The sequence below is a fragment of the Catharus ustulatus genome, chromosome W (genome assembly GCF_009819885.2).
Source record: "Catharus ustulatus isolate bCatUst1 chromosome W, bCatUst1.pri.v2, whole genome shotgun sequence".
Classification (NCBI taxonomy): domain Eukaryota; kingdom Metazoa; phylum Chordata; class Aves; order Passeriformes; family Turdidae; genus Catharus; species Catharus ustulatus.
Window position 1 is genome coordinate 10980546 of NC_046261.2, and position 14387 is coordinate 10994932.

Genomic DNA, 14387 nt, shown 5'->3' on the forward strand with positions numbered 1-14387 from the left:
AATTGAGAAGTAAGGAATAGTTCATCAAAATTAGCTAACCAAGACAATGAGGAATGCCTGACATTTACAGTAATTTCACGACTATAAGGCGCACCCTTTTGACTAAAATTTTTCCCTGAACCCAGAAGTGCGCCTTATAGTCCGGTGCGCCTTATATGATGTACAAAGTTGCGACATTTGCCACCCCGGATCTTCACGGCAAAAAAAAAAGTGCGCCTTATATGATCTACAAATTTGCGAAGTTTGCCGACTCCTGGGGGGTGCGCCTTATAGTCCGGTGCGCCTTATGGTCATGAAATTACTGTACTATGCTTGTGAAAATCGGGAGGAGAGGCAGACTTGTTTGCAATAAACAGAGCCAGAACTTGCAAACAGGGTGAGGGGTGCAAGGCTACCAGTAATAAGTGACAAATTCAAATCCAAAACCCTAAACCAGCGAGAACTAATCTCAAGACCTGAAATGTGCCCAAAAGGCTAAGACACATGCTCTGGAGACAAAGTTGAAAAGTTCAAGTCCAATGAAGAGTTTGGAAGCCTTCATCAGAGACCCCCGACGACCCCTGAATTGGGGAGGCGCAAGCGTAAAAGGACTTTTGGTTCATTTTAATACAAAGCGAGGGTAGGTGGGACTAGGCGGGACTAGGACATGAATATATATTAGGCATATTGTGTAATCCTAGTCTTTTAGGGAATAAACAGATCAGTAGTTTGAAGTTTTGGGGTGCATGCTTTGGGAGGAATTATCCCCGTGCACCTCAGCGCTGAATAAATGCATACCTTCTTTATAACTCTAATTTCTTACAAGTTGTAGAGTCTTTTCCGCGTATCAACAGTAATAAGACAATAAAATATTATTTTCAACATAAAATGACAAGTAACTTACCTAACAACTCTTGTTCTCATTGTCGTATTAGCTGGCCACTTGTTTTGAACAGACTTCTGCAAGCATCCATAAATATATCTCAACGTCCTGTAAAAATAATGACTAATGAATAATTTTATTTAAAAATTTTAAAGAGTAAAAATAGCTGGTCAGAAAGTATCTAGTCCACTTTCCTCCAATTCAGACATAAACTGTAAATTAATTTAAAATCTGCTATAACAGTCCATTTAAAAAATGGCAAAGAAAGTCCTTGACTAATGCACTACTCTATTTGTGAAGGTAAAATTCTGATAAATCATTTATGCATTATATGTTTGTTGGGGGTTGGGAGGGGTTTTTACTCTTTTCCCTCGGTGGAGAATTGGAGAATTTTTCTCATTATCATGCTAAGGAAGCTGGCCAGGGCGGCTCCCTTAGCTTTTAATTGCCCAAGACAAAAGGGATAGACGGGTGTCTCGCTTGGTTGGATTGCTGGCAGGCGTTTGAGGGGTTGGGGGTGGATGGTCGTTTGTTCTTTTTTTCTTTTTTTTTTTTTTTTTCCTTCCGGGGGGGACATGGGGGACACGGTCTCACCAGTTGGAACGCCAAGGAGGGAGGTTGCTCTGCGGTCGGATCTGCCCTGCAGCCCTGCACTGCTACAGCCCTCCTGCTTCTGAGAACAGCACTGAGAAGCAGGACCCAAACAGTGAGTGGAGTCTTCCTTCACCCTTCTCCCACCTGGGACACAGCCCTGCGGCTGCCACCTCGCATCCCTGCTCCTGCTGCTGCCATGGCTGTGAGGGGCCCACCCCGCTCTCCACCGGGACCGTGCAGAGAAGAGAGTAACTGGAAAAGGGACTGGGACTAAGTTTTGTTCTGTTTTCTTGCTGATTTTTTCATAACTGATGTTGTTCTTGTTTGTCTTGTAGATATATCAGTAAAGAACTGTTATTCCTAAACCCATACCTTTGCCTGAGAGTCCCTTAATTTCCAAATTATAGCAAACTGAGAGGGAGGGGATTTTAACTATCCATTTTAGGAAAAGCTCCTGCCTTTTTTTCTGGCAGTATTTGTCCCCTAAACCAGGACAATGTTTTATAATACATTTCCTTTTTAAAAAAAAAAAAAGTTTGGTGGCTTTTATCCTTGATTTTTTTCCACTTATGCATCCATAACTAGAGGTCAGGTGTTTAAAAATAGTTGTGCAATAGTCCCCGCCTATAAAAAAAATAGGAGCCCTCTGATGTATTTCAGAAAATGTTGAGATGCACCATATAGTTAACAGGATGAAGCTTTTAATACTAATTGTGCTGGTTTTGTATTAATTGATTTGTGGTGAAGAGGGAAAAAGTCAGCCATAAAAGTGATTCTTTGTGAGGAGCTGCTAGCAACTTTCTCCATGCCTGGCAAAACCAATTGCTGGCTAGCTCTGGGAATTGGCATGCTGCCAAGCCAATTAGAAAAGCTGAAAACACCTCTATGATAACATATTTAAGAATGAAAAAACTGTGGGAAGTGCTCTTGCTCCCTGCTCTCTAAAGAAAGGTGGGGGGGCAGCCCGGGCCCCCTTCCCGACGGGGAGTGCTGGAAGCCGTACTGGCATGGCCGCCGGGCCATGCTGCCAGGAGCTATCCCGAAGCCGTGAGCAACCATGTGGCTGGGGCAGCACCATGTGGCTGCGGCTCCCTCGGCATTGATGCCTTAAGTTCTAAGTTTTTCTGTTCTGCTTGGGTGTGTTTTTCCCATTGTGCTTGGGTGGTGAAGACAAAACAGTCCTATTCCAGCTGGGGACTCAAGGACAAATTCTTCAAACTTCAGGCCCTAAGCATGAACAATATGAAAGGAGGAGAGCGGGCCAGCAAGCAAGCAAGGAGGATGAAACTCCACAATTTGAGACTATTAATTGGACAGTTGACTCCTACATGCAAATGGACTAAAACCTATAAAGATGTGAGATCTTGTGACCAAGTCCTCTTTTGCTTCCATCTTGGAGCCATCCAGGCAGGTCCACGATTGGTACTGCCAGGGTGTGGCCTTTGAAGGCCTCTCAAAAAATACCCATTTTATTCCCCTTAACTCTGTGTAGCCTCTGTTCCAGCCCCTCTAGGCATCAGTACTGGTGACTCCGCCAGGACAGGTGAGGCATCTGGAAAACCCCTGGACTGAAGCCCTGACGGCAACCCCGGAAAGGCTCAGCAGGGTCCAGAGGTATCAGAGCCAAGAACCCTGGGGGCAGGGTCACGTGAGTGACCGAATAAAAGGGTATTCTGTTTAGCATCTGGCTTAGGTGCTAAGAGGGTTTGTAGATTGATTGCAATTTTGTGAATTGCAAATTTTTTTTGGAGAACCTTAGGGTTCTAAGTAGAATTGTTTTGCTCTTTATCCATGGGTAAGAAGGAATGCCTTCTTAAAGAGTAGCTTTAAATTGTAGTGCTGCTGGCCTGAAGCCAAAGGGTAGCATAACTGATTGGTTTCTGTACTGTGGCTCTGAGGGTTGTGAGTTCCAATCCCGACTGTTTGTGCTTTTTGCTCTTTATTTTAGGGTATCAGAATGGGTTGTGTATCCTCTTCTGAATGTGAGAATGGTAGTATTCCAAGAGATAGCCCTTTGGGGTTAATATTGAAAAACTGGGCAAATTTAATCGGGGAAGAGTCTATGGTTTTAAAATCTAAACTTATTATACTCTCAGAGAAAATGTGGCCAACGTATGAACTAGATAATGGGGAAACATGACCTAAATTTGGGAGTTGAGACCAAAAATTAATATCAAGTTTAATATCCTGAATACGGGGAGACAGATTTTTTTAAGAGTTAGAGTATGCCCGGCTTTTTATGGTATTAGCATGTGAGTAAAACATAGATAAGAAGAAAGAACATGTATTAGTCTTAAAAGATAAAAAGAGCCAACTTTCAGTAGCATATATAAAAATTCAGAGGAGGCAGAGATGGACCTTGAAACACTAATCTTAGAAAAATTAAGATTTTAGTTAAACTTAAATAATTGATTGATCGTCTGTCATCTCATGTTTGCTCAGCTGTGCTTACAATGGGAAAAGACGAAACTGGTAAGCAGGCCTGAAGAAGCACGAACAATCGCAACCAGAAACCCATTCTTTGAAAAATTGGAATATCCCCAGAAATCATTTGTATTGTCATTAATAGAAAAGGGTCGAAAGTTCAGGGCGAGGAAGACTCGCCTTACTTCCTCCTTTTAGGACCCCTCCCCACAAAAACGACCCCAGACTTAATTCAAGAAGCCAACCACGCATGCTTAATAGCCATTCAAGCTAATTACCATAGGAAGCAGGGGATGGGAGGGGCTGGTATTATGAATATGTATTTATTTAAACCTTTTGTTAATAAATAGACTCTGTGACCACCTGTAATTTCGCAGTGCGTATTAGGGGGCTACCCCACGCTGCTGCCCAGCGCTGAATAAACATACCCTTTCTAACTTTAAATTGTTAGAGAGTCTTTTGTCCGTCACAGTTGAGTATCGGTACTAGACCAATACTCATATTTTGGTAAATCATTTGGCGACTCTGGTGGGACACTTCTCTCTGGCCGAGGGGCCAGCGGGGTTCAGGACCCCTCTAGGGCGCCCACCTGGGATCTTCCTAGGAGGAGGGCTCCTTTTCCTCGCTAGCACCCCGGGGAGCAGAACTAGAACTGCCGGAGACACGGACAAAAAGGTATGTTTAAAAAAATTAAAGATAGGTACCTTTAAGAGAACCAAATTCATAAGATACTGCAAGACATCGTGCGCACAGTGGAAAGGCCTAAAGTGGATTTGTTTGTAAGTTTCCGCGGAGCTTGAGCTGGCCTGTGTTCCAGGTGAGGCTGGAACTTGTGCCCCGTAGTGGGGGTGCATTGGCAAGCCAGTGGCAGCTGTCACTTGTGCCCCGTAGTGGGGGTGCATTGGCAGGCCAGTGGCAGCTGTCAGAGGTAGAGCTCATGCAGCAGTGGGTCGGTGGAAGTTTTATTTGTAGTTTAAAGCAGCCCGGTGGTGATTTCCAGCTTGAGGCACCGGCTGCGGGCATTGGGGTGTGATGACTGCATTTTTGGTTTGCAGAATACAGCGATCGCAGTTTGTGCATGCCAAATGTGTGTGTGTGTTTGAGTGTGCAACTTGTTTTTGTGAGCTTTGTGTGCTTGAACTGTGAGTTAGTGGCGCACTGTGTGTGTTTTATTTTGTGTGGTTTTGAGAGTGTGTTGGCAAAAGTTTTGTATGTGTAAGTTGTGAAAGAATTTTGAAATTTACACCTGAGTAGTAGACACCTAAAAAGTGGAGGAATTTGGAGCACTTGCATTATGTGAATTGCATGAGCTAAGCTGTGTGTGTGTAATTTGACTCTGTGTGTGTGTAAGCAGCAAAATTGTGGACAGCGTATTACTGAGTGAGAGCAGCAGTTGTGTGTGATTGAGCTGTTTGTTTTGTGTTTAAAAGAAGTGAGCAGTGTGAGACGATCTAAAAATTATGCCCAACATAGTCCAGTGTAATCCCGGCAACAGACATTGGTGGGGTGATCCGAGTTTTTTGCATAGACAACGCCTTTGTTTCTGCTCAACCTTGAAAAGTTTTAATTTTGGCTGTTTGTTTTAAATGTGAAAAATATAGCTAGTTATTTGTGAAGTTTTAAAATTGCTGGTGTAAAGGGTTAGTTTCTAAGTGCAGAGGGGTGAGACAGCGACATGAGTCCAAAGCTGCTGGCCCCCCCACACCACAGAGAAACTGTGTCTTGGCCAAAATTTGACAGATTTTTGGCGTAGCTTTATGAATACTTAACCCAAGGTATAACGAGAAAGGTTTGGTTTACTAGCAACCTGTAATGGGCAATTTAAAGGAAAAAAAAAAAATGTTGCTTTGTTATTTCATGTAAGTGTTGTAAGTAAAGTGTTTGAAAGTGTTTGGTTGAGATATGAGTTCGCTTAGAGGTGAATAAAAAGAGTTTCTCTTTAGTTGTGCAGTGTGTGTAGTGAACATTTTGAAACAAAAACGATTGCCAATTTGTGTTGAAAAAAAAAAAATAACCATTTGTCTTGGTTAGTGACATAAGCTTTAAAAGAGTTATTTTAAGTGAGTTGGTTCACTGGTTTTTCATATTAACCCCTCTTTTGTTGGTTGTTTTAATTTCTTTCCTTTTCTCTTTGCTGGTATAATTATATGTCAAAGAATAAAAAATTCAGAGAATGATCCCAAGCTAAAGGAACTTCCCTGTCCAAGAAAGAGCTGTGACTTTAACCCGTGAGTTGTGTTTTGTTGTGCAGTTTGTTGAAAATTGTAAATTTAATAAATATATAAGTCAAGGATACCTAAAAATGGAATTTATAGTAAACACAAAAGCAACATATTTGATGTTAAAATAAAGATACCTATAATAAATAGTTATGTTATAATAAAGGGGGCTACTAGCCAGTTTGAAAAAGCATATTTTTACAAACCACTAAAGTATAAATTGGAGAAACAGTAGAGAATTCATTGATTTTTGTATATGCATAAAGCTCCAGCTGCACTTTTGAGCAGGGATCTGCTGGAGCAGCTGGAAGCAAAAATAATGTTTAAAGATGGAGAAATTAGTTTGGAGGTAAAAGATCAACAATATGTAAAATTGTTAAGCCTAAAGTTAATAACCAAAGAAATTGAAGCTGAAAATAAAGAAAAATTATTAAAAAATATGAATCAGGTGTTCCTTAGAGTGTGAGCCTCTAATATACCAGGGAGAGCAAAGAATGCTCTACTAGCACAAATCTAGCTTAAAGAAGGAAAACAATCAGTAAGGGTTGAACAATATCCCTTGAAAAGGGAAGACAGAAATGAAATTCAAACAGGTTAGTACAAGATTTAAGAGATGTTAATAAAATAATTGACATTTTGTTAACTTATCTGACACCTTAATTAACCTAGTTTACTGTTTTAGATTTGAAGGATGCTTTCTTTTGCCTCCCTCTCCATGAAGCCAGCCAGAAAATTTTTGCATTTGAATGGGAGAATCCCAAAAGTAGATGTCAAACTCAGCTCACATGGTGTGTACTACCCCAGGAGTTCAAGAACTCCCCTACCATATTTGGAGAACAGCTGGCAAAGGATTTGGAGTCTTAGGAACTCCCACCAAGGGAAAGACAACTGCTTCAGTACGTGGATGACCTCTTAATAGCCACCCAGACCCAGGAGGCTTGTGTGGATTGGACGGTAAGCCTCCTAAACTTTGGGCCTGCAGGGGTATCGAGTATCCCAAAAGAAAGCCCAGATGGTGAAACAAACAGTTATTTACCTGGGCTATGAAGTGAGTGCTGGACAAAGGACCTTGAGGCAAGCCTGCAAGGAAGCAATATGCCAAACCCCAAAACCCCAGACAGTAAGAGAACTGAGAACCTTTCTAGGCATGATGGGGTGGTGCAGACTGTGGATTTATAACTGTAGATTGTTCATTAAAACCCTGTGTGCCTTAATCATGGAAGGGAGCAGGGATCTTCAGTGGACAACAGAAGCAACACAAGCCTTTGACCAACTAAAGAAGGCTCTTATGTCAGCTCCAGCCCTGAGATTTTCAGATGTGAGTAACCCATTTTTTTCTGTTTTTCTCACGAAAAACAAGGGATTGCTCTGGGAGTACTAGCACAAGATCTGGGGCCGTACCAGAGGGCAGTTGCCAACTTCTCCAAACAGCTGGACACGGCAGCCAAGGGGTGGCCAGGGTGCCTCAGAGCTGTTGCAGCAGTAGCAGTGAACATCCAAGAAGCATGCAAGTTCACCCTAGGCCAGAAGATGACCGTGCTAGTATCCCACACAGTGTCTGCAGTCCTGGAAGCAAAAGGGGGACATTGGCTTTCCCCACAAAGATTTCTAAAATACCAAGCCATACTGGTAGAACAAAATGATATTGAAACTGTGGTAACTAACATTGTGAACACAGCTTCTTTCCTCAGCGGGAGTGAGGGAGAACCAGTGATCCACGACTGCCTGGAGACCATTGAAGCCACCTACTCCAGTGCCCGGATCTGAAGAACACCCCTCTTGAAGACGCTGAGACCTGGTTCACCGATCATCAGCAAAAAGGACATGCTGGGTATGTGGTTACCACATGCAGACCATTGCCAACAAACACCTCTGCGCAAAAAGCTGAAATAATTGCCTAACCTGAGCCTTAGAGCTGGCAAAAGAAAAGAAATCAACATTTATATAGACTCAAGGTATGCATTTAGAATGGTCTATACACACAAAACTTTTTGAGAAGAAAAAAAAAAAAAAAAAAAAGACTGCTGAACTCACAAGGGAAGACACCAAAAAGTGAGCTCAGAATTAGAACAAAGAAATATGCTGGCGGACAGAGAGGCAAAAGACGCAGCCAAAGGTGAGGTACCCAATGAAATGGTCGAAGCAACACTAATTCCAGATAGAAAGATCTCTATTGAAGGTAAGTCAGTATATAACAAAAAGATAAGAAACTTATTAAAGAAGAGGAAGCAATTTATAACCAAGAGAGGTGAGCTGTAACAAAAAAGGAAAATTGTAGTACCTTTCTACTTGTTGTGGTCATTAGTGCTAAAAAAAAAAAAAATATGAGAAAACTCATTAAGATATAGATGCCCTATGCAATTATTTAAAAGATAGAATTCTAGCTAGAAAATTATAAGGCACAGTAGCACAAGTATCTCGTCAGTGTGGTTTTGCCTCCAAACTAATCCTAAAAACTTTCCAAAGCCTAAAGTTGGACAAATTAAGAAAGATTGTGAATCTGAGCAGCAATGACAAATTGATTTTACGAAATTGCCCAGGAAAGGGGGGTAATGCTACCTATTAGTATTAACAAATACCTTTTCAAGATGGCCAGAAGCCTTCCCTACCCAGACAGCTAAGGCGTGAAAAGCGACCAAAACACTGTTACAAGAAATAATACCATGCTTTAGAGTCCCAGTCACTATATCTTCCAATAGAAGGTCACATTTTACATGGTGGCCCTAAATAAACAACTTAAAGAAATTAGAAAATATGTGACTAGAGCCCAAAGCAGATAATTAGATAAGCCAGTACATGATATACAACCTAGGAATTAAGTATATGTTAAGTTTTTTGCAGAGAAAACTTTGGAACCACAGTGAGAAGGACTATTCCAGTCCTCGCCACCTTCACAGCAGTCAAGATCAAAGAACAGAAAGCTTGAATCCATCACCCCTAAGTGAAGAAAGCTTCTGAAAAAGTTTAGAAGATTGCACCAGACGACGAAGACCTGAAGCTGAAATTCACCAAAAACAACGAGTAATGGACTTAAGTTACCATGGACATAATGTGAACAGTTGTGACCCTTGTGGTCATTACTATACAATCCCTACTCTCGTAGGGCTTTTAGCAAAATGTTAAGGGTCACAAATGCAAGTATGTGAGAAGGAAAAATGTTTAAGGTATGTAAATTTGCATTTGTAAAAATGAGTTCCATGAAGCTCACCATCCATCTATGGAACTCATCCAAGTTGGTCCTAGATGCTGTGACAAATGCTTGACCATGTGTCCTAAATTTAAACTTAAAATTAAAGGGTGTGCAGCAAAAGGTTTAATCTTGATTTTAACATCACTGAATTGAGTTTGACAAATCAAAGCCAAACAACTCCACCAGTGTTAAAGAAAATTGTAACAATGTAAACTCTGATTATTTCAAAAGAAAAAGAACAAAAATTGAGCCAGAAATAGGAATGCAAGTAAGTGCTTCTGCCATTTGGCCAGAATGTGCCCCATTTCTCAAAACTCTTTTTATGGATTGTACTGATTAGACTGCTTGGCTTCAAAGCTGTAGGCCTTCTAGTTTTAAGAAAAAGAGAAACTTCACTGAGATATTAAGAATGAAATTGAGAGTTTTAAATACAATAGATTCAAAAGTGTTAATGAACAAATTGGTTGTGATGGAAAGTAATTTAGCTATATTATAGCAACCTTTGCAATATTTTTTGTTAGCATTAAGTAACAATTATTAGAATTAACCAAAATATTACCAGAATAGGAATAATTAAAGCACTAAGCATATCTAGTGTGAACATTTCTCTAGCTCTTAAATGTACATCAAGCACAAATGTGGATGCAGTCATTTGCTGCCACAGTTAACAAAGAAGATAAAAAAAGCATTCCCTAATAAAATTTGCAAAATTGTTTGGGATAATGCCTCTGAAATGAAAAAGAGCTTCAATCTTGGTAGGTCTTGGTCAATTTTACTTATGACCATGTAACAAATATGATAGCAGCCTTCAATTTAACTATACACAATGCATCTGTGAACTTAATACATCCAATAGAGCCCTGTTTTAAGAGTAAATCATGAAGGGACTGTATTGTACGCTTTTGAACATAGAATGTTCAAGGCATGAAAAATTAAGGGAAAATAGCAAACCATTAAGCTGAAGCCCTGTTCTATGAAGAAACAATTAAGATATATATGTGAAAGAACTTTAGAATATGACAAAATATTTGCCAAAACACAAAACAAAGCATTTGCCACTTTGAAAGGCATCTAACCAACCAGACAACTTCACTTGTGTCTACTGCAATGCTTGTTTAGAATTGGAAGATACTACAGCAAGTGGCAAATTTGGCATCGCTATCGAAGGCATATGGCTTGGTCTTAAGAGATCGTCGCCATGCGCCTTGGATAGATGAAGAGGAATCCCCATATTGAGTAAAAGAATTTACTCATTTCAAAGGAGAAGTGGGGAATGAAACACTAATCTTAGAAAAATTAAGATTTTAGTTAAACTTAAATAATTGATTGATCGTCTGTCATCTCATGTTTGCTCAGCTGTGCTTACAATGGGAAAAGACGAAACTGGTAAGCAGGCCTGAAGAAGCACGAACAATCGCAACCAGAAACCCATTCTTTGAAAAATTGGAATATCCCCAGAAATCATTTGTATTGTCATTAATAGAAAAGGGTCGAAAGTTCAGGGCGAGGAAGACTCGCCTTACTTCCTCCTTTTAGGACCCCTCCCCACAAAAACGACCCCAGACTTAATTCAAGAAGCCAACCACGCATGCTTAATAGCCATTCAAGCTAATTACCATAGGAAGCAGGGGATGGGAGGGGCTGGTATTATGAATATGTATTTATTTAAACCTTTTGTCAATAAATAGACTCTGTGACCACCTGTAATTTCGCAGTGTGTATTAGGGGGCTACCCCACGCTGCTGCCCAGCGCTGAATAAACATACCCTTTCTAACTTTAAATTGTTAGAGAGTCTTTTGTCCGTCACAGTTGAGTATCGGTACTAGACCAATACTCATATTTTGGTAAATCAGACCTGGTTGCGCCTGCCATGAGAACAGGATCGGTCCCGGCCGTACTGGGCGCAGGCTCGTGCCAGGATGTGGGCTCAGGATAGTGTGCGGCCCCTCCTCCCGCATCCCTGCGAAGGGGGGCAAGGGAGGGCACAACTCAGGCGGGGCCCCAGTCAGTGAAGGAGGAGAAAGGCAGGCCCTGGCAGCAATAGACACTGCCCCCGCTGCCGTCTCCGGCACCAGCCCGAGGGGTTGGGAAGGGGGGAGGAGATAGCTGGTGTGTGCAGCCCTCGGCACCGCCCCGAGAGGCAGGGCTAGGGGTTAAAGCCTTCTACCGAGAGGAGGGGCCGGAGGGCAGGGCCAAGAAGGCGGAGAGGGAACCTCCCATAGCAGGAATGACGCCTCATCCGTTCTCAGGCCTGAGATATCATGGCAGCCCCAAAGGCCAGGGAGCTGCCTCGGAAGATGACATCATCAAAAATCGCAGACACATAGCCCGGGCGTAACGTCGCGATAGGTCTTGCATGATGCTTTCTAGGATGGGGACTAGCCGAGGTAGACTCTTTGCTACAACAGTCAGACAGCTCTTACTCAAATGGGTCTGAGGAGGAAGAAGAGGATGAAATGGATGAGATTATTGCTGCCTTAAACAAGCGAAGGAGGGGAAGGATAGCAAGAAAAACCCTCAGAGAATGTAGCCCAATTGCCCACTATACTAGATCAAAAAGGAAGAAAGTAAGAGAACCAATTTTGCAAGCCCCCTTACGACAAGCAGTTGGTAGTCAGGGGTTAATACATGTGAAAGTTCCATACTCCCTTATAGAGTTAGAGCAGTGAAAAACTACTGTGGGGAAATATAAAGAGAACCCAGATAAAGTGGCAACATTAGTAGAACAGACTATTAACTCACAAAACCAGATTTGGGCAGATTTGAACTCCATGTTAGATACATTACTCGATCCCACTGAGCGACAAATGGTCAATAAAGCTATCACAACATCACTGGAGGGGAGTGTAGCCAGTGGACTGCTTCAAGGCACTGTCATTCAGATATTCTCCCTTGAGAATCCTGGGTGGGATCCAAATATACCAGAACATATGGTGAGGCTAAAACGATATCAAAGCTTTGTGGTATATGGGTTAAAACATGGTGTACCAAAAACTATAAATTGGTCAAAGCTTTATGAAGTGAGACAAAATTATGATGAATCACCCTCTGATTTTTTAAAAAGTTTAAGAGAAACCACTATCAAATATACGGATCTAGACCCTGAATCAGCTGGTGGCAAAGTACATCTGGTTTTCTTGTTTATGGGTCAGACTTCAAATGATATAAGAAGGAAGCTGCAAAATATAGAGGGAGTCCAAGATATGGAGAAACTGCTAGAGCTTGCCTGGAAGGTGTTTTGAGATAGGGATCCAAATGAAAGAGTTAAACCCCAACCTAGTAAGAAGGCAGCTCAGGAAAAGTCATCCAACAAAGCCTCTCCTACAGAAAAGGACCAGTGTGCATACTGTAATAAGTGGGGATATTGGAAAAAGGACTGTCCAGTGTTAAAAGAAAAATTCTCAATTTCCCAACTCCCAGTAGTAAAAACGTCAAGTGGCTCAAGCTCCGAGTGATGGCAACCAAGGGCTATTCCCCCAGCAGAGTCCTTGGTTATGACAAAGCTGGGGAAAGATGACATCAAGTTTTTGGTAGATACAGGAGCAGCATATTCTGTGTTGAATACCTTAGAAGGGAAACTGAGTCACAACACTGTACATGTTGTTGGGGCAACTGGGGTAAGTGAAACATGACCTTTCTTCTAACCAAAATTCAAATTGGGGAAGCATTGGGTAATCCATCAATTCCTTTACATGCCTAACTCTCCAAAACCATTGCTGGGGAGGGTCTTGCTAGAAAAATTGGAAACTTATAACCAGACTGTGTTTAGTGACTCAGATATGTGTGTTTGCAATGTAACTACAATTAGAGGCTGTGATTTTGTGTATAAACCACCTGTGTTTACTAGCCAGTTGCTAATTAGAAACTATACCTTGTATTGTAGTATAACCCCAACCCACATCAGTATGGATTTATCACTTGTAAAATAAAGGCTATAACATGGAAATTTTCAACAACTGCTAAATAATGCCAAGGCTGAAGCTAAAAAGATCCTAATAATGGCTCACTATGATGGTAAAGTTATAAAACAGGCAATGGAACAAATTAAGAGGGCGGGAGAACACCACTGGTGGGAAGTTTTTTTTTGGCTGGTCCCCCCATGGCCACTGGCATTTTCAATGCTCTGCTGCACCCCGTTGTGGTTGTACTGCTGGTGCAGGTCTGTGTGTGCTTTGCCATGGTGGCCACTTGTTATCGGATGGGGCAGGTGAAGCTCTGCTTTGATGGCCAGGTGAAAGGAATAGGGCTGGCCAGGATGCTCATGAGGTGGTCAAGGGCAAGACTGGGTTGGTCTCTGTGTTTGCCACCAATATCTTTTGGTTCCGCTGTTGGCTGCAACCCAGTAGGCGTTGAGTGGTGGGGACACATGCCATGTCAGACCTTGAGGAGAGGGATGGCCTTCTCTGTTACCAGAGGGCCATCCAGGAGGGGAGGACAGGCCGGGCAGCCTGCAGATGGTGTGGGCCACAGGGTGGTTGGGGTTGGAGGGGACCTCTTGAACAGTTTCATTTGGTCTGGGCCCACCTGCTCAAGTGGGGTCACCTAGAGCAGATTGCCCAGGACTGCGTTCAGCTGAGCTTTGACCATCTCCACAGATGGAGACTCCACAACCTCTCCGGGCAAACCTGTTTCATTGTTTGATCATCCTCATGGTAAAGAAGCAAAAGTTTGGATACAATCCAGATGGAGGGATAATATAAAATACTTATGGTAGACCATATAAAATCCCACATATTCCAAGTGAAATTCACATGAAGGGGAAACATGATTTGCAGTATTATTTAATGGCTTTATGCAAATGATAATATATTTTAAGTGGTTCCTCTTCTGCGTTTAATTAGTATTCTTCTCTAGGCATCAGCATGGCTCACAGTGTACTTTATTTACTTTGCCACTTTTAGCCAGCCACGCTGCGGACAGGAAGACAAAAGCGATGGCAGCAGCTTTTCTTTTTTCAGTGTCCCTCATGAAGAAAAGGTGCGGAATGGAGCCGGCAGCCAGTGCGGCTTGTGCAGTACTGGTGGAGACCATGTGACCAATAGAGAGAGAAGCACAGTGAGCAATTCCCCGATTGCAGAACTTGAACAAAATCAACCT

The 14387-nt window shown here is 42.1% G+C and overlaps 1 protein-coding gene and 1 long non-coding RNA gene across 4 annotated transcripts in view; one reads left to right on the forward strand and one right to left on the reverse strand.

Moving 5' to 3' along the window:
* The window catches only part of LOC117005018 (ras GTPase-activating protein 1-like), a 175036-nt gene that overhangs the window by 41044 nt on the left and 119605 nt on the right, over nucleotides 1-14387 (reverse strand). For all 3 annotated transcript variants that reach the window (XM_033076234.1, XM_033076233.1, XM_033076235.1), the window contains exon 20: nucleotides 884-970. In XM_033076234.1, coding sequence (XP_032932125.1) covers nucleotides 884-970 — 87 coding nt within the window. The remainder of the gene's footprint in view (nucleotides 1-883; nucleotides 971-14387) is intronic.
* Nucleotides 7060-8097, forward strand: LOC117005019. Its single transcript, XR_004419744.2, has 2 exons — nucleotides 7060-7417; nucleotides 7778-8097. It is a non-coding gene; the product is annotated as an uncharacterized LOC117005019 (long non-coding RNA).